This window comes from Neoarius graeffei, chromosome 25, assembly GCF_027579695.1.
Source record: "Neoarius graeffei isolate fNeoGra1 chromosome 25, fNeoGra1.pri, whole genome shotgun sequence".
NCBI lineage: Eukaryota > Metazoa > Chordata > Actinopteri > Siluriformes > Ariidae > Neoarius > Neoarius graeffei.
The window spans coordinates 9,644,012-9,664,530 of NC_083593.1; the positions used below are offsets into that span (position 1 = coordinate 9,644,012).

Below are 20,519 nucleotides of genomic sequence, written 5' to 3' on the forward strand. Positions count from 1 at the left end.
TAAGCTAACTAACTTCATCATCCATGGGCATAGCGGACGCGGGGGACATGTCCCCCACACTTCCCGTATTTGTGCCCTCTGTCCGCCGCACTTTTTACACCCATTACAACCACTCAATTCATTTTTAACATGTGGAAACGCGTTTTTCCGAGCCGCCTCTAAACGCATCATGAGCAGTGTTGGGAGTAACGCGTTACAAAAGTAACGAATTACTGTAACGCATTGCTTTTTGCAGTAACGCGGTAATGTAAGGCATTACAGAAAAAAATTTGGTAATATTTTACTCGGTACAAATGTCAGTAACGCGCATTACAATGCATTTTTCACCTGGAATGAACTGGTGGGTTTTTTGTTTTCCTTCATATAAATTCACCAAAATCACCGCGAGATCAGCAGAGGTGAAACGTCCGCGCAAAATGTTTCACTTCCTTTTCCTTTAGGCTAGTCACACAGGAGAGAGAGAGAGAGAGAGAGAGAGAAAGAGAGAGATGAGTGAACCTGCAGCTGATCTAACGTCAGATAGCACATTCTCCAGATGGGCATACGCCCATTACTTTAAGTTTGTGAAAAATAAGGATGTGAAGAACATCGTAGTCAAATGCACTTTGTGTGCTAAACCTAAAGAACTGTCCACTTCCCAAAATAGCACTAGTAATTTAACTAAACATTTACAGAGGTGCCATAGTAACATGAAGTTAGCAAGGAAGCAAGCGGAGGATGAGAGTGGCGATAAAATCACAAAACAGCCAGAATGAACGTTCTGCCGCTCTGAGATGCTCCTTCAGCCTCAGGAGGTTTAGGAGACTTGTGGCGGAGTATGTTGTTGAAGACATGCTGACAGTTTGTTTACATTTTTGTCCTGTATAACTGAGTTGTTTTTTTTTTTTTCTGGTTGGAAGTCAGACTAAGGGTGGCACGGTGGTGTAGTGGTTAGCGCTGTCGCCTCACAGCAAGAAGGTCCAGGTTCGAGCCCCGTGGCCGGCGAGGGCCTTTCTGTGCGGAGTTTGCATGTTCTCCCCGTGTCCGCGTGGGTTTCCTCCGGGTGCTCCGGTTTCCCCCACAGTCCAAAGACATGCAGGTTAGGTTAACTGGTGACTCTAAATTGACCGTAGGTGTGAATGTGAGTGTGAATGGTTGTCTGTGTCTATGTGTCAGCTAGACCCCGAAGGTGCCGCTAAAACCGCCATTTAGAATTTGAGCCGCCGCCAGCCAATAATTTTGTAAGCCAATTTGAGCCGCTATCTAATAAAATTTGGCTGAGCCACTAAGAATTGTGTACCGTACATCAAATAATGGGTTTATCCACATCATGAGCTACAAGAAAAGTGACACAAACATGATCAACTGTACACACTAGTAGTAACACAATAGAGACGTATAGGCATACACTGTAGAGATTTAGAACTGATATCACAGCACAGAGAGCCACCACAAGCTTGCCGTTGTGACTACCTGTCTGGCTTCCCGCCCCTCACACCGTTACCACGATACACTGGGGAACCCGGGAACCCACCCAGAGCATCAATCGACTCCGATATCGACGAGATGGCTGCATTCTTTGCCACTGCTGAGGGAAAGTGTAAAGGTATTTTTTTGTTTGTTTGTTTGTTTGTTTGTTTCACATACTTCGAGATTGATTAAAAAAAAAGTACTCCACCACTCTACTTTCATCATAGTAAGATAGCTGCCAGTCCTTCACTGGTCATTGCTAGTGAGAGTAGATAGCTAGATGCCTTCCTCGAACAATCCAGATTAGCTTATTATTAACATTGAACTACAATCTTGCTAGATTTATATTTACAATGAAGTAAGAGACCAGGGGACCTGTGGTAATTTGCTATTTATTCCCCCCATTTGTTTGATCCGTTCGCCCGGATATATGCCACACAGTGACGTCCAGTATCAGCCATTTGTAGCCATAAACATTTTGGTGGCTGCAGCAGCCATTAAGGTTTTGGCTGAGTCAGCTAGCCAGCCAATAATTTCATCAGCCAGCCATTATCCTGAAAACAAACGGCTTCGGGGTCTAGTGTCAGCCCTGTGATGACCTGGCGACTTGTCCAGGGTGTACCCCGCCTTTCGCCCGTAGTCAGCTGGGATAGGCTCCAGCTTGCCTGCGACCCTGTAGAACAGGATAAAGCGGCTAGAGATAATGAGATGAGATGAGAAAGTCGGTTCCCTGGTGCTGTGCTGTTTGTGGTTATGCTAAGGAGAGGTGCAATTGAATGCGAGAGGATGATAAATCACTCAATAGACCTCTGAACAATTTGTCCCCCTCACTTCTAAAATGATGGCTACACCCCTGTCATCATCAAACCATGTGTATACATGCAGTTTAATTGGATACAAATTCCTTTGCTTTCCTTGCCATAATTAAAGGTAAGATTATCATATATCACAGACATTTAACTCGTCAGCACTGTTAAAATTAACTTGATTTGAGCAAAAAATTTCCACTTCTTCTGTTGGGAATGCGCATCCAGCTTGCACATCTTTCCTCAGATTACACTGTGGACAAGAAACTTGGCTGAAAGATGAAGCACGATTGGACCTTATTGTTTCTGTGAGTTCGTGCTGCAGGCAAAAGCAGAAAACTAAATTTTTTTACCCTCACCAAGCGTAGGTGTCTGAATATGGTTGCGGATTGTTCCGGCTCATTTTAACCCAGTGAATCTGGAGCCTAACCCTGGCGCAAGTCAGGAATACACTCTGGAACACCAGTTCATTGCAGATGAGTATCAACTGCTGCAAAAGTCTTTATCTCATATCCACTAGACAACTTGCTTTTGCCTGTGTTGTAGGTTACGTGCCAAGATATTAATGCTCCAATGCACTGCAGTCTCTTTATTATAAAACTAATAATTATTATTAACACATCATTATCCATTTTAAAGCCAGAATTTTGGACTACAAGTTTGAGGCCAAGGAGCTTTGGCGCAAATGAACCAAAGGCGTTAATGAATTGGGGAGAACAATTCCCCACCATGTAAGCACCATCATCATTGAAGTCATTATCTACTAGACAGTGCTTATTAGGTCATGCCCCAATTCATTTATGCTTTGATAGACAAGAGACTTCATTATTTTACATTTTTAGCCAGGTTAAATTTCACAACATTGCATCATGATGCAAAATCTGTATTTATTTTATCTCTATTAAATCATTGCTTATTTATATTATACTGCAAGCTTGGGTCCTTTTTCCACCAACCTTGTTTTTGTGTGAACCGCTTAAAAGTTTTCTTTAGCTTGGCTTGCTTTGACAGAACACTTCACCTATGCTGCAGTGGCACCAATCAAATATATTTTCGTCCACTAAGCTCAGTGTTGGTCCTTATCCATCCATCCATTATCTGTAGCCGCTTTTCCTGTCCTACAGGGTCGCAGACAAGCTGGAGCCTATCCCAGCTGACTACGGGCGAAAGGCGGGGTACACCCTGGACAAGTCGCCAGGTCATCACAGGGCTGACACATAGACACAGACAACCATTCACACTCACATTCACACCTACGGTCAATTTAGAGTCACCAGTTAACCTAACCTGCATGTCTTTGGACTGTGGGGGAAACCGGAGCACCCGGAGGAAACCCACGCAGACACGGGGAGAACATGCAAACTCCGCACAGAAAGGCCCTCGCTGGCCGCTGGGATCGGACCCAGGACCTTCTTGCTGTGAGGTGACAGTGCTAACCACTACGCCACCGTGCCGCCCTGTTGGTCCTTATCCGAAGAATTATTTCTTTCAGTTCTGAGCTTAGGTTAGTGTTTGTGTGAAGTTTGCATGGGATTCCTCCAAGTTTTCCAGTTTCAATTCAATTCAATTCACTTTTATTTGTGTAGCACTTTTAACCATGGACATTGTCACAAAGCATCTTTCCAGAATATATAAATTCTGGATATACTTTTTAAACATATATGAATTTATAAACTTATCCCTAACAAACAAGCCTGAGGCGACAGTGGCATGGAAAAACTCCCTGAGCCGACATGTGGAGGAAATCTTGAGAGGAACCAGACTCGAAGGGTAATCCATTCTCATCTGGGTGATAACAGATAGTGTGATTATTACCCAGAGGTAGCATATATAAAGAAAAAAGCAGTGGAACTAAAACAGAACCTTGTGGAACATGAAACTTTAACTTAGTTTGAATAGAGTAGTCACCACGTACGTCTACAAACTGAAAACTGTCAGTTAAATAAGACCAGAGCCAGGAGAGGGCCGTTCCCTTAACTCTAACAACATTTTCTAGCCTATCAAGGAGAATATTATGAACAATGGTGTCAAAAGCTACACTAAGGTCAAGCAACACAAGCACAGAGACACAGTCCTAATCAGAGGCCAGTTGTAGGGCATTTACTACTTTAATCCGCGCTGTTTCTGTGCTATGATGAGGCCTAAATCCTGACTGATACATTTCATGAATATTATTCCTATGTAGGAATGAGCATAACTGCCTTGCAACAGCATTTTCTAGGATCTTGGATATAAAGGGGAGGTTTGATATTGGCCTGGTCAGCTGACAGGGAACAAGGTCAAGTTTTTTTTTTTTTTAATGAGGGCTTTGATACCTACTGGTTTAAAGGATTTCAGTACATAGCCAATGGTAAGGGAAGACCTGGTTATTTTTAAAAGAAGTTTGATTACTTCTGGTATTATCTGTTTGAAGAAACACGTCGGTAAGGGATCTAGTGAACAAGTTGATGATTTTGATGAGGAAATTAGTGAAATAAGTTTGGTACTACTACATATTGAAGGTGTACGGTACATGTTTCCGTGGTGGTCTTATTCCTAGTCAATTTTGGTACAGTATTAAATAAGAATCGAAGATTTTTTGGTTATCTTCTGTTAGGGTGGAGAGCTACACTGATCTCGCAACATGAAGAGCTTTTTCATCATTCAAGAGGCTCTCCTTCCATGCTGATTGGAATACTACCAATTTAGTTTGCTGCCATTTAGGTTCTAATTTTCGACTAATCTGTTTTAAGGTGTGTGTGTGTGTGTGAGAGAGAGAGAGATCCTTATACCAGGGTGCTAGTTTTTTCTCTATAATTATTTTTCTTTTAAGTGGAACTGCATTATCTGGGGCAGTGGTTTGCCATGAGGCAAAGTGAAGTGTGCTGTGGAATTTTTGAGAAACTCAGTGCAGTTTTATACAGGCTCATGAAATAGTATTTTTAAATACACCAATGACACTGCTTCTTAATTAAAAACATTTGTAGGTAGTCACGTATTACAATGTATTACTTATTACGCTTATTACTTTTACAATTTTTTCTTTCTCTAAATGGCCTTTATTCCCATTCTCAGTTTGATTTAGAAAATAAATTTAGGTCCGGAGAAGAGAATTATTATTGTAGCAACTGGAAATGGTGGTTGCTCTAATTGTTGTCAGTTCCACGTTGCTAGTCTATAGAACTGTTAATGGTTAAGCTTAAATTGCTGTTTAGCTCTGTGCCGAGTTTCCCTAAAGCATCGTAGCACAAAGATCATAATTAAATGGTAGAGCAAGCAGCACAATGAACACTCTCTCTCCTAGTGAAGATGCTCTTAGCGTTAAGAGGCTTTTGGGAAACTCACCACTGCGCAATCCGTGCGGAGCACAGGAGGTTTCATGAGAAGCTGAGATCGCCGTCTCGCGATTCCTTCTTCAGAGGGTCTTCCGGGTTATCAAAGTGAATATTTAAGTCTCCAACAATAAATATTTTGTCTAAAGATACAACTGGGTTTGAAATTAAATCTGCAAATTTGTGAAGGAATTTAGAATATGGCCCGGTAAATTACAATTCTCAGAATCAACTGGGTAGACTTATTTTTCGTGGCTGTATATGTTATGTTTGGTATAAAGAACTTCAAATGCATTGAACTTATGTCCAGGATTTTGTATAATACCTAGATTTTATTTTATTTTAAATAAGTCAATTCAAAGTCCCTTCCACGCCAGGATCTGGTCTTCCCAGGCAGTCTCCTGTCCCAGTGCTAACCAGCTCTTTTGAGGTGCATGGGTGCAGCGCCGATCTCTGTTTCCATAGCCCTCAGCCTCTCACCTATACAGCTAGGGTTACAGTAGGGGGCTGGTCCTCTGGTAATCATGAGAGTTTGATTTCCCTACTCACATCTGTATTGCAGCGTGCCTTGCCAGATGGCAGTAGGTACCATTTTTATGATGGTCTTTGGTATGACCTGACCGCAAGTAGAACTTGCGATCTCCCGGTCAAGAGGTGGACATGCTAAGCACTTGTGGTCAAATAAGCTTATAATAAGTTATACAATACGTTTCCTCCCACCTGCAAGTGGGTTGTTGTCTCTAAATTGTGTGTGTGTGAGAGAGAGAGAGAGAGAGAGAGAGAGAGAGAGAGAACTGGTGTCTTACTGGTTCTCACTGGTGGATCCACTGTTTACTGAAGATGAACGAATGAATGAATGAATAATGACGTGCATCCCATCTAGGATGTATTCCCACTTCATGCCCAGTATTCCAAAGATAGGTGCCGGATCAAGCATTTACTGAAGCTGTATGAATGATCGAAAGAATGAATGAATGAATGAATGAATGAATGAAGAACTGGCATCCCATCTGAGCTGTATTCTCATTTCCTGCCCAGCATTCCTAGGATTGGGCTCCAGACCCACTAGTTACTGAAGCTGAATGAATAAATGAACTTGCATCCCATTAAGGATGTATTCCTAGTTCGTGGCCAACCACTGGTTAGTGTAGATGAATATACATCTCTTTCAATACTCTGTGGAGGCCAATACAGGGTTGTAGTGTTAATAACAAAAATTAGGCTACATCCACACGACAACGGCAACGAGATTTTATTTAAAAAAATATCGCGTCCACATGGGCAACGGATCAGTAAAATATCAGGTACATATGGCAACGCAACGCTTGCTGAAAACGATGCAATACACATGCCACACCTCTACGTGCGCTGTAAGACGGTCCCATCGGAGACACCAGAACAATAGAAGAAGTAGACGCATGCGCATAAATCCCTTCTTCTACCCGGTGTGAAGCACTGTCAGGAACAAGCACACAACAACAAGAAGAAGATGGCTGCGACTACGCGAGGAAATCGTGCCTTCTGTGTGTACAAATTAGTTTTATTAGTGTGCATAGTTTTATATAACTTAATTTTCTTATTGTGTGTGAACGTTTTGAAAAGCATTTTTATATAATTTATATAACTTTTTATATTGTGTGTGAACATTTTGAAAAGTAGTCTTATCCAATAAAAAAAAGAAATTCAAGAAATGGTTCAGTTACTTGTTTATTTAAAAGAAAAGCTGTATACAAAAGTGAATGCAATGCAGTGGTTCATACAAAACAGCGAGAGTGCTGCTTGTTCTAGTCATGTGGTCGTGACGTCATCGTAAACAAATCCGTTCTACTCATCCAGACGACTTCGCAACGGCGCCGTTGCCAGATTTTTCCACTCTGGAACCCGTTCTCAAAAAATATCGTTGTGGGACACCCAAAACGCCGGTGCCATGTGGACGCCAGGCCGAAACGATAAACAATTTTATCAGATTCACCTGAATCCGTTGCCGTGTGGACAGGGCCTTATAGTCCACCTCTCACGGGTGAAGCCATGGTTAGAGAAGCAGCTTTGGGACCAAAAGGTTGCAGGTTCGATTCTCTGGACCAGCAGGAATGGCTGAAGTGCTCTTGAGCAAGGTACCTAACCCCCAACTGCTCCCCAGGCTGCTCTGAGTATGTTGTACATCACTCTGGATAAGAGCATCTGCTAAATGCCTGTAATGTAATGCAACGTCTCAAAATGGAACAAAACGCAGCCGTTCCATAGCAAAGGGCCAGGGTCATGTTGGATCCAGATCCTGTTCCCAGAAATGCTGTGTGTAAGGCAGGAATACACTCTAGAAATACTATCTGATGAAACTAAGAGTTCTATTCAGTTACATCTTACTCGACTTGATTTGACGTTATTGTTGTGGTGAACACTCTTGACAAACGACGTTATTCTTGCTTGGCACATTTGCTGCTTGAGTGCACACACATGATTAAGAACACAAAAGAAAAAATATATCCCATGACACAACCCTATTTGAACACACTCGCACAACTGATTATTAAGTTATGCATTCCCAGGCTATTTCTGGTGTTCAGAAAACTCTACTGCCATTATTTTTCTCCCAGTTTTGCATATTGAATTCGCACTCTAATATATCCTGAGCAAATATGGCCTTGTTGATAATAATATTCTTGCTAATATATACGATAATATGATTATTTGAGGGGGCGGCACGGTGGTGTAGTGGTTAGCGCTGTCGCCTCACAGCAAGAAGGTCCGGGTTTGATCCCCGTGGCCGGCGAGGGCCTTTCTGTGCGGAGTTTGCATGTTCTCCCCGTGTCCGCGTGGGTTTCCTCCGGGTGCTCCGGTTTCCCCCACAGTCCAAAGACATGCAGGTTAGGTTAACTGGTGACTCTAAATTGACCGTAGGTGTGAATGTGAGTGTGAATGGTTGTCTGTGTCTATGTGTCAGCCCTGTGATGACCTGGCGACTTGTCCAGGGTGTACCCCGCCTTTCGCCCGTAGTCAGCTGGGATAGGTTCCAGCTCGCCTGCGACCCTGTAGAACAGGATAAAGCGGCTAGAGATAATGAGATGAGATGAGATCAATTCTGTATGTTTGTTTTTCAAAAATCTGAATAAAGCTCACATCTGGAACTGTCTGCAAGATAGCCTTCACCAACTACGCTACATTTGGTACACAACTCTGAAATGGGTATTAGTTTTCACAACAGCTGGTTCCTTGTGCTGTTGACTCATGGGCCTAAGTAATGGAACAACACTAATGTGCATCACAAGCTAATTATATTATATTAATGACGCCTCACACTATAGGTTTAGGGCTGCTGCTTAATAAGTCACGAAACGAAGAAACAGCTCCATTGTATATGTAAATTAATAAACACTATAGAGTACATGATGGTTGGGAAATAATGATTTTTTTTTATTTGTTTGTCTCTGATTAACAACGACTGTTAAAGTAATTGTGCGTTTAATGATATTGTAGAGTGAAACTGGGTTTTTTTTGGTTTGGTTTGGTTTGGTTTTGGGGTCCCCCCCCCATAGGGACCAACTGGCCTGGTTTTAAAGACAAGTCCTGTTGGCGAAAGAACTTTATTGTGATCATCAATTTTATCTTATCGGTAATAACCATGATGGTGTCCTTTCCACCCAAGTGCCCGAGTTATAGAAGTTATCTCTGGATTAAAAGACAAAAATTGAGCCAGTGTTAATGAGCAGTAGACAAAAGGGGGTCGTTTTGCAGGATATCAGTGAGATTGTACTAACTAGCCACCATTAGCTTTTATTAATTATTGAAGCTTAGCACTATCAGGGGTGGGTGATAAATATTTATTTATTAGCTGTTCCCAGCATAAAAGTAAAAGCTGGTTTTAAAAGTGTTTGCTAAGTCGCATATTACTGTATGCTTACCGACTGGACCAGACAGCAGCTAAAAATGTAACTCCGAACAAGCAATGATGAGCTCATGTGCATTAATAAAGAGTGTGGAAAATAAGCAAGTACTAGAATCCCTGTGAGGGGGCGACTTTATGTAAGCATCATCTTTATTTTATCCTCTCCTGATAATGTCTCTGGTGATGAAGCCTCATGTCATCATGTCTGCGTCCTCGAAAAAAAAAAAAGGCAAGCTATGAGCTGTGCTGTTCTCTCCTTGCACGCAAAGACTTTATTTGATCTCGAGCGTCTTGATTTTTACTCGGTGAAGTGAAACAGTGAGCGACTGCATGTTTTGCTCACATTCGAGTTTTATAACGGTGTTTGTGCTACACTGTGTTGTATTTTGCTCGCTGTTTCTTCCAGCGCTGATTGTGGAAATAATGTCTAGCAAGCATTCAATATAATTAATAGACCTAGTATTTAAAAAGAAAAAAGAAAAAGAAAATTTCCTACCAAAAGCCGAACCACGTCCTCGGTTTGTATGTGGAGTTCAGAAGGAGGCAGGATTCAGAAAAGTCTAGAAGCACTGAGGTTCTTTACACAACCGAAGAAGATACACCAATTGCGATATCTCATCTCATCTCATCTCATCTCATTATCTCTAGCCGCTTTATCCTGTTCTACAGGGTCGCAGGCAAGCTGGAGCCTATCCCAGCTGACTACGGGCGAAAGGCGGGGTACACCCTGGACAAGTCGCCAGGCCATCACAGGGCTGACACATAGACACAGACAACCATTCACACTCACATTCACACCTACGGTCAATTTAGAGTCACCAGTTAACCTAACCTGCATGTCTTTGGACTGTGGGGGAAACCGGAGCACCCGGAGGAAACCCACGCGGACACGGGGAGAACATGCAAACCCCGCACAGAAAGGCCCTCGCCGGCCACGGGGCTCGAACCCGGACCTTCTTGCTGTGAGGCGATAGCGCTAACCACTACACCACCGTGCCGCCCCTAAATTGCGATATGATACATTTAAAGCCAATATGGGGTTTTCTTTCTCAAAAGAAACCGTGAATGAAAAACTGACATCCCAGATACGTTATATGCTTGTCCTAGATACTCGGACTAGCAATTTATCCACCTTTGATTTTAACCACAATGTATTACTTTAATGCAGGGCTTTTCAAAGTGTGGGACGCGCCTCCCCTAGGGGGCGCCAGAGTTCTTTGGGGGGGCGCAACGTGAGGAAAAATAAACCAGAATAAGTTACTATTGCGGACATTTACTGAACTTCAGCTAGCCTTTGCCAGACACAAAATGGATCGATTTTTAGTACCTAAAGCTACAGTGAGTGAGGAGACAGAGTCTGGGCCAAGCAAAAAAAAAAAAAAAAGAAGTATGACCACGATTATTTAAAGTTTGGATTTTCATGGACTGGATCTGAAGATGCTCCACTGCCACAGTGTGTTGTCTGCCAAGAGGTGCTAGCTAACGATGCTATGAGATGTTTAAAATGTGCAAAACAAGATGTTTAAAAAAAAAGCACAGATGTTTAAAATGTGAAAAAAAAGATGTTTTAAAAAAGCACAGATGTTTAAAATGTGTAAAAAAAAGATGTTTTAAAAAAGCACAGATGTTTAAAATGTGTAAAAGAAAAAAAATAAAAATGTGTACAACAACCATTTTTTTAAATACGAATGGAACATTAAGTATAGCAACAACAAAAATTGTAAGGGGGGGCGCTGTTGTTTATTTGCTCTCTGAGGGGGGGCTGACTCTCCTACACTTTGAAAACCCCTGCTTTAATGGCTGTGATTCTTCAGGAAAATAAAAAAAACCCAGAAGTACATTTCTTACTCATTATCTCATCTCATTATCTCTAGCCGCTTTATCCTGTTCTACAGGGTCGCAGGCAAGCTGGAGCCTATCCCAGCTGACTACGGGCGAAAGGCGGGGTACACCCTGGACAAGTCGCCAGGTCATCACAGGGCTGACACATAGACACAGACAACCATTCACACTCACATTCACACCTACGGTCAATTTAGAGTCACCAGTTAACCTAACCTGCATGTCTTTGGACTGTGGGGGAAACCGGAGCACCCGGAGGAAACCCACGCGGACACGGGGAGAACATGCAAACTCCGCACAGAAAGGCCCTTGCCGGCCACGGGGCTCGAACCCGGACCTTCTTGCTGTGAGGCGACAGCACTAACCATGCCACCGTGCCGTCACATTGCTTACTATTTATAAGTAATTCAGTTAGCTGAGGACTGTAAATAAACAGCTCGCATTAAATCAATGATATTGCACTAATCTTCTATCATCAGCTTTTACTAGTTATCTGGTTCGACACTAGCATTTTGATGCACCGTCATCACTATACATTTATCAGTTAACTATTCATCTCATGGCATAATGCGATATTTCACCCTGTAATTTTAGCCCTGTTGTGTCTTTAACGGGTTGGTTAGCATTAAACCAGGGGCAGTGTGCTAATCAGCTGCATGGTATTAGCATTTTGATCACATACCGTAGTATCTGAATAATACTGTATTGTGTTGTCAAAATGCTAATGTAACATTTCAGTGAATAATGCTAATGAAAAGCTAATGGTGGCTGATTAGCATATAGTGCACTCATTCGAAGATACAGGGCTGAAGTATTTTATTCTAGTTTCAGATAGTTGAATCGTCTCATTTATACGAATAATAGTAGGTGGCCAAATGTTAATGTGGCTAACAATATAAAAATAAAATTTAAAAAAAAGTGGCTGATTTAGATAATATTTTTGTCTGGTCCTTTATAGATGCTAACAATGTTTGATAAGCTAATAATATTTTTACCATTATTATCTTATTAATATCATTTTAACAGATCAGATAGACACTATTTATATAAAGGGATTTGTGTTAATTAGCCATCATTAGCCTTTAAGTACGGTATAGAAGGTATTGCTTTAATGATGGGGATGTTTTCACGAAACAGGATGAGTGCAGTTGTTTGTCGGTTAATGTGGTAGGATGTCATGCTCAAATCCTATTTTTTTGTTGTTGTTGTTGTTGAACAGAAGCTAAAACATGGGTATCATGCCCACTGGAACTGCCGCCAATTATCTTTCATGAGCAGTTATCAAGATCCACTTTTGCACAGCTATCCCAGTGCCAGTACATTTACGTAGATCAATTGTTGTACTGTATGTGTTTCAACAACAGTTTTGTGTTGTGTAGGTTTCATTCATGTGTACTACAGGACGGCTTTCAGGTTTCTCATCTCATCTCATTATCTGTAGCCGCTTTATCCTGTTCTACAGGGTCGCAGGCGAGCTGGAGCCTATCCCAGCTGACTACCGGCGAGAGGTGGGGTACACCCTGGACAAGTCGCCAGGTCATCACAGGGCTGACACACAGACAACCATTCACACTCACATTCACACCTACGGTCAATTTAGAGTCACCAGTTAACCTAACCTGCATGTCTTTGGACTGTGGGGGAAACCAGAGCACCTGGAGGAAACCCACGCGGACACGGGGAGAACATGCAAACTCCACACAGAAAGGCCCTCGCCGGCCACGGGGCTCAAACCCGGACCTTCTTGCTGTGAGGCGACAGCGCTAACCACTACACCACCGTGCCGCCCCTAAATTGCGATATGATACATTTAAAGCCAATATGGGTTTTCTTTCTCAAAAGAAACCGTGAATGAAAAACTGACATCCCAGATACGTAATATGCTTGTCCTAGATACTCGGACTAGCAATTTATCCACCTTTGATTTTAACCACAATGTATTACTTTAATGCAGGGCTTTTCAAAGTGTGGGACGCGCCTCCCCTAGGGGGCGCCAGAGTTCTTTGGGGGGGCGCAACGTGAGGAAAAATAAACCAGAATAAGTTACTATTGCGGACATTTACTGAACTTCAGCTAGCCTTTGCCAGACACAAAATGGATCGATTTTTAGTACCTAAAGCTACAGTGAGTGAGGAGACAGAGTCTGGGCCAAGCAAAAAAAAAAAAAAGAAGTATGACCACGATTATTTAAAGTTTGGATTTTCATGGACTGGATCTGAAGATGCTCCACTGCCACAGTGTGTTGTCTGCCAAGAGGTGCTAGCTAACGATGCCATGAGATGTTTAAAATGTGCAAAACAAGATGTTTAAAAAAAAGCACAGATGTTTAAAATGTGAAAAAAAAGATGTTTTAAAAAAGCACAGATGTTTAAAATGTGTAAAAGAAAAAAAATAATGTGTACAACAACCATTTTTTTAAATACGAATGGAACATTAAGTATAGCAACAACAAAAATTGTAAGGGGGGGCGCTGTTGTTTATTTGCTCTCTGAGGGGGGGCTGACTCTCCTACACTTTGAAAACCCCTGCTTTAATAGCTGTGATTCTTCAGGAAAAAAAAAAAAAACAGAAGTACATTTCTTACTCATTATCTCATCTCATTATCTCTAGCCGCTTTATCCTGTTCTACAGGGTCGCAGGCAAGCTGGAGCCTATCCCAGCTGACTACGGGTGAAAGGCGGGGTACACCCTGGACAAGTCGCCAGGTCATCACAGGGCTGACACATAGACACAGACAACCATTCACACTCACATTCACACCTACGGTCAATTTAGAGTCACCAGTTAACCTAACCTGCATGTCTTTGGACTGTGGGGGAAACCGGAGCACCCGGAGGAAACCCACACGGACACGGGGAGAACATGCAAACTCCGCACAGAAAGGCCCTCGCCGGCCACGGGGCTCGAACCCGGACCTTCTTGCTGTGAGGCGACAGCACTAACCATGCCACCGTGCCGCCACATTGCTTACTATTTATAAGTAATTCAGTTAGCTGAGGACTGTAAATAAACAGCTCGCATTAAATCAATGATATTGCACTAATCTTCTATCATCAGCTTTTACTAGTTATCTGGTTCGACACTAGCATTTTGATGCACCGTCATCACTATACATTTATCAGTTAACTATTCATCTCATGGCATAATGCGATATTTCACCCTGTAATTTTAGCCCTGTTGTGTCTTTAACGGGTTGGTTAGCATTAAACCAGGGGCAGTGTGCTAATCAGCTGCATGGTATTAGCATTTTGATCACATACCGTAGTATCTGAATAATACTGTATTGTGTTGTCAAAATGCTAATGTAACATTTCAGTGAATAATGCTAATGAAAAGCTAATGGTGGCTGATTAGCATATAGTGCACTCATTCGAAGATACAGGGCTGAAGTATTTTATTCTAGTTTCAGATAGTTGAATCGTCTCATTTATACGAATAATAGTAGGTGGCCAAATGTTAATGTGGCTAACAATATAAAAATAAAAGAAAAAAAAGTGGCTGATTAGATAATATTTTTGTCTGGTCCTTTATAGATGCTAACAATGTTTGATAAGCTAATAATATTTTTACCATTATTATCTTATTAATAGCATTTTAACAGATCAGATAGACACTATTTATATAAAGGGATTTGTGTTAATTAGCCATCATTAGCCTTTAAGTACGGTATAGAAGGTATTGCTTTAATGATGGGGATGTTTTCACGAAACAGGATGAGTGCAGTTGTTTGTCGGTTAATGTGGTAGGATGTCATGCTCAAATCCTATTTTTTTTTGTTTTGTTTTGTTGAACAGAAGCTAAAACATGGGTATCATGCCCACTGGAACTGCTGCCAATTATCTTTCATTAGCAGTTATCAAGATCCACTTTAGCACAGCTATCCCAGTGCCAGTACATTTAGATCAGTTGTTGTACTGTACGTGTTTCAACAACAGTTTTGTGTTGTGTAGGTTTCTTTCATGTGTACTACAGGACTGCTTTCAGGTTTCTCATCTCATCTCATTATCTCTAGCCGCTTTATCCTGTTCTACAGGGTCGCAGGCGAGCTGGAGCCTATCCCAGCTGACTACGGGCGAAAGGCGGGGTACACCCTGGACAAGTCGCCAGGTCATCACAGGGCTGACACACAGACAACCATTCACACTCACATTCACACCTACGGTCAATTTAGAGTCACCAGTTAACCTAACCTGCATGTCTTTGGACTGTGGGGGAAACCGGAGCACCTGGAGGAAACCCACGCGGACACGGGGAGAACATGCAAACTCCGCACAGAAAGGCCCTCGCCGGCCACGGGGCTCGAACCCGGACCTTCTTGCTGTGAGGCGACAGCGCTAACCACTACACCACCGTGCTGCCCGCTTTCAGAAATCTAGAAAAAGATGCCGTTTTGGGGGGGTCATGCACATAACCAAAAGCCACGAACAATCCATCAACGTCAGTGCAGAAACTGAGGTTGTCTGCTTGCGTAAAGAAGTTTGTCAGATGTTCTTGACAGTTCTGAAAGAGAAATTTGTGTACCTGTTGACAGCAAACCCCATCTTTGCACTCTTGAACCAAGTAGTTCTGCTTCAGCTTTTGACATACTGAAGTCCCTGACCAGGTCATTTAATTTTGACTGTGTTACCAGATGAGAATAGCCAGACATAAAAGGTTCGACATCTGGATCAATGTCTTTTTCCATATCTGGTCCATGCATTATAGCATCTTCATCTGTCTCATCCATGATTCTGGTGGCTTCAGTACTGGCAAACTGTTATCATGTGGCACTGGTCTCATGGCTGAAGGTAGATTTTGGGTATTCAATAGACATATTTTTCTTTCGTAGAGAAGCCAGATACATTGGTCAGACAGAAGTAACAATCCACCACATAATCCTTCTGTTCTCACCATATTATCGGTACTGCAAATGGGATTGACTCCCAAGTACCTCTGAGCCAAACTCTCAGGTTGACTGCACATGTTGCACAGCAAATGTGAGAAGCCCAGGGTTTTCTTGGTCACATCTGAAATAGAGCTTTCTCAATAAGTGCAGTCATGATACATCTTTGAGCCTCAAGCATATACCCACCACTAATGTAACAGAATGTTTCACAGCTGTTGTGACATTTGACAAGACATTTCTACTATATTCACTCTTCCTGAAGACATTTGATCCTGTTGTTAAGTATTCTCACGATGGTATTGCCTGAAGAACATGTGCATCAACATGCGTCCAAACAGCATCAGTAAATGTGAGCAGCTTTTATAGCCTGTCTGCCGGCATGTAACTTGAGTAAGCATGCCCAGATGTGCCTAAGACAACATTTGCATAGCACCTACACTGAGTGCATGCCCAGGTATGCTTGGACTTTATGGGCAATATACTATTAGTAGTGTTGTAGTACTTGAGATTGGTCTCAAGACCACTTTTTGAAGGTCTTGGTCTCATCTCGGAATCAACCGCAATTTTACTCGGTCTTGTCTCAGTCTCAGCCATAGAGACTCGGGATTTTATTTCAAGACCGGTCAAGACCACAACTGTAGGGATTTCACTAAATTGCCTGTGCATTTTCTGATTTATTTGTTAACATCGTTACTGTGATTAGATGTAAAACTTCCTGCTTCAAGTGGGACCAATAATGCGACTCATTGCTAATTTGAAATTTTCGTTACTGTTAACAGCCGTGGGCAGCACGGTGGTGTAGTGGTTAGCGCTGTCGCCTCACAGCAAGAAGGTCCTGGGTTCAAGCCCCGGGGCCGGCGAGGGCCCTTCTGTGTGGAGTTTGCATGTTCTCCCCGTGTCCGCGTGGGTTTCCTCCAGGTGCTCCGGTTTCCCCCACAGTCCAAAGACATGCAGGTTAGGTTAACTGGGGACTCTAAATTGACCGTAGGTGTGAATGTGAGTGTGAATGGTTGTCTGTGTCTGTGTCAGCCCTGTGATGACCTGGCGACTTGTCCAGGGTGTACCCCGCCTTTCGCCCGTAGTCAGCTGGGATAGGCTCCAGCTTGCCTGCGACCCTGTAGAAGGATAAAGCGGCTAGAGATAATGAGATGAGATGTTAACAGCCGTCACCCCTCCCCAACCCCCATTCACACCCACTGGTCTGGTCCTGGTCTTGACTCGGTCTCACCCTGCCTTGGTCTTGGTCTTGACTTGGTCTCAAACCCTCAAACTTTTGGTCTTGTCTTGGTCTTGATACACTCTGGTCTTGGTTATGACTTCGTCTCGGTTTAGGTGGTCTTGACTACAACACTAACTAGTAGACTTAAGATATGATGGGGAAAAAATAGGTTATATCCACAAAGTACTACATGATAGATACATTTTAAGGTGATTTTTATGATCAAGAGCTCCAAATTTATAAAACAGACTCCAGTGCAAAATCTTCATTGTCCAGTGTAACCGCACGGCTGACCACATAGTATTGCCTAAATCATGGATGTTGGAATCAAAGCAGGGCCGCTATGAGCTACCCCTTCAAATGTGTGTCTAGTTTAGTGTTTTGTGATTGGGTTTGGGCGGCATGCTGGTGTAGTGGTTAGCACTGTTGCCTCACAGCAAAAAGGTTCTGGGTTCGAGCCCAGTGGCCGACAGGGGCCTTTCTGTGTGGAATTTGCATGTTCTTCCCGTGTCTGTGTGGTATCTTCTTGCTTGCTAATTGGTGGCTCGAATATGACCGTAGGTGTGAATGGTTGTTTGTCTCTATGTGTCAGCCCTGCGATGACCTTGTGACTTGTCCAGGGTGTACCCCGCCTCTTGCCCATAATCAGCTAGGATAGGCTCCAGCTTGCCTGTGTCCCTGCACAGGATAAGCGGCTATGGGTGACGGCTGCATGATTGGGTTTGGGTCAAATATTGAGAAACTGCCATTAAAGTAAAATATCACCCTCAAACAAGTTGTCTATGGTTATATTTTTATTTCTTTTTGGTTTTCCTGCTCAAAGGTTGGGAATTATGAGTAAGGACCTCTAGTCAGATGCAGAATTAATCCCACTGGCACCACTCTCAGCAGGTAGTCTAATGGCATTGTGGGTCATGGAGTAAAATAGTATCCCAGATTAAAATAGAATTTTCATGAAGCTTAATAAGCAAGTTATTCCTTGTGGCTTTTTGGTGAAATTCTGTAAAACGATTGTTCTTTTGTTCAAATGCCATTCTTGAACACCCTACACAATAAAATTGTTATCGTGTACTCATTGTGTATGAATATATTTTAATTTCATCTCTTAGATGGCTGTGACAGTCCACTGGTGTCCAATCTCCCACAGTCAGCCTTCAGGAGTTCATCTCAGCTGTCCAACAGCCATGGACCCGGCTACGCCAAACTCAACAGGAGAGATGGTGAGTACAGTCCGGTGTTCTGTGTAACTCTGGATATTGATGGCACACAATCAGTTTCAGTCATCCAGGCTAGTTGGACAGTTTCCTAGCATTCTGTCAAGGTGACCAACTGTGTGTGATAAGCTTGAAAACATTTTGTCATTTATCCAAAGCCTCTGAACTGATTTGCTCAAGGTTCCCTTTCCTTCCTACTCGACACCTGTTTATCATCTGCATTCTTCTTGTTCGATCTTCTTGCTTACTATTCGAGTGTCCAGAAGACAAGGGAGCATTCTACACTTAGACAGGTTCAGTTGAGCAGATTGCATCACGTGCTACACAGATCTGTGAATGTCTCATCTCATTACAGGGTCACAGGCAAGCTGGAGCCTATCCCGGCTGACTACGGGCGAAAGGCGGGGTACACCCTGGACAAGTCGCCAGGTCATCACAGGGCTGACACATAGACACAGACAACCATTCACACTCACATTCACACCTACGCTCAATTTAGAGTCACCAGTTAACCTAACCTGCATGTCTTTGGACTGTGGGGGAAACCGGAGCACCCAGAGGAAACCCACACGGACACGGGGAGAACATGCAAACTCCGCACAGAAAGCCCCTCGCCGGCCCCGGGGCTCGAACCCAGGACCTTCTTGCTGTGAGGCGACAGCACTAACCACTACACCACCGTGCCGCCCATCTGTGAATGTTTCAGTATGAAATCAGGTTGTCACTAACCAAGCCAAGCCAAGAAGCCTTTATTTGTCACATGTACACTCAAGCACAGAGTGAAATTTAACCTCCGCATTTAACCCATCTGAAGCAGTGAAAACACCCATACACACACATACCCAGAGCAGTGGGCAGCTATGCTACAGTGCCTGGGGAGCAGTTGTTGGTTAGGTGTCTTGCTGAAGGGCACTTCAGCCCAACCTCAGGCCATGGCTGCCCTATGTTAACCTAACCACATGTCTTTGAACTGTGGGGGAAAACGGAGCACCCGGAAGAAACCCACACAGACACGAGGAGAACATGCAAACTCCGCACAGAAAGGCTCCCGTCAGCCATTGGGCACGAACCCAGAACCTTCTTGCTGCGAGGCGACAGTGCTAACCACTACACCACCGTGCTGCCTACTAGAATCCTTATTGAAATCATGACTGGCTTCATTTGATGTATCTATGTCAGATTGTTTCCATTTAAGGAATATCTTAAAGCGAGTTATTTTTTGGGGGGCGGCACAGTGGTGTAGTGGTTAGCACTGTCGCCTCACAGCAAGAAGGTTCTGGGTTCAAGCCCAGCAGCCTATGGGGGCCTTTCTGTGTGGAGTTTGCATGTTCTCCCCGTGTCCGCGTGGGTTTCCTCCGGGTGCTCCGGTTTCCCCCACAGTCCAAAGGCATGCAGGTTAGGTTAACTGGTGACTCTAAATTGAGCGTAGGTGTGAATGTGAGTGTGAATGGTTGTCTGTCTCTATTGCCGCTTTTCCACTACAAACGTGGCTGAGTCGGGCTGAGCCGTGCCGTGCTGAGTTGGGCTGAGTCGAGCTGAGTGGGGCTGTTGGAGTTGCATTTCGACTACAACCGCGCTGAACCGTGCTGGCTGGAAGTGGGTGGACACATTGGGTGGAGTTAGCGAAAGTGGGTGGACGTCACGTGATGTCGTTAAGCAGCGCAAACAGTGACATCAGTGAGCTTTTAAGCGGTAGTCTCACGACCCGAATAGTAAACAATAAACATGGAGGACATGGAGTCGTTAGTGTTGCTGGTCTTGGTTCTGTGGCTTGTTGTCACCGACAACGCCAACAGATACTGGCAAGAGCGTATAGATGAGGCGAGGCGCATAAGGCTTCAGAAATTCTCGTAATTCGTAATTCTCCTTCTTCCGGGTTTACGGTGTTTACAGATCCCAGCGTGCTCGCG

The 20,519-nt window shown here is 43.4% G+C and overlaps 1 protein-coding gene across 1 annotated transcript in view; it reads left to right on the forward strand.

Moving 5' to 3' along the window:
- The window catches only part of cntnap3 (contactin associated protein family member 3), a 332,581-nt gene that overhangs the window by 43,602 nt on the left and 268,460 nt on the right, over positions 1-20,519 (forward strand). The window contains exon 2 of the mRNA XM_060909607.1: positions 18,505-18,615. Coding sequence (XP_060765590.1) covers positions 18,505-18,615 — 111 coding nt within the window. The remainder of the gene's footprint in view (positions 1-18,504; positions 18,616-20,519) is intronic.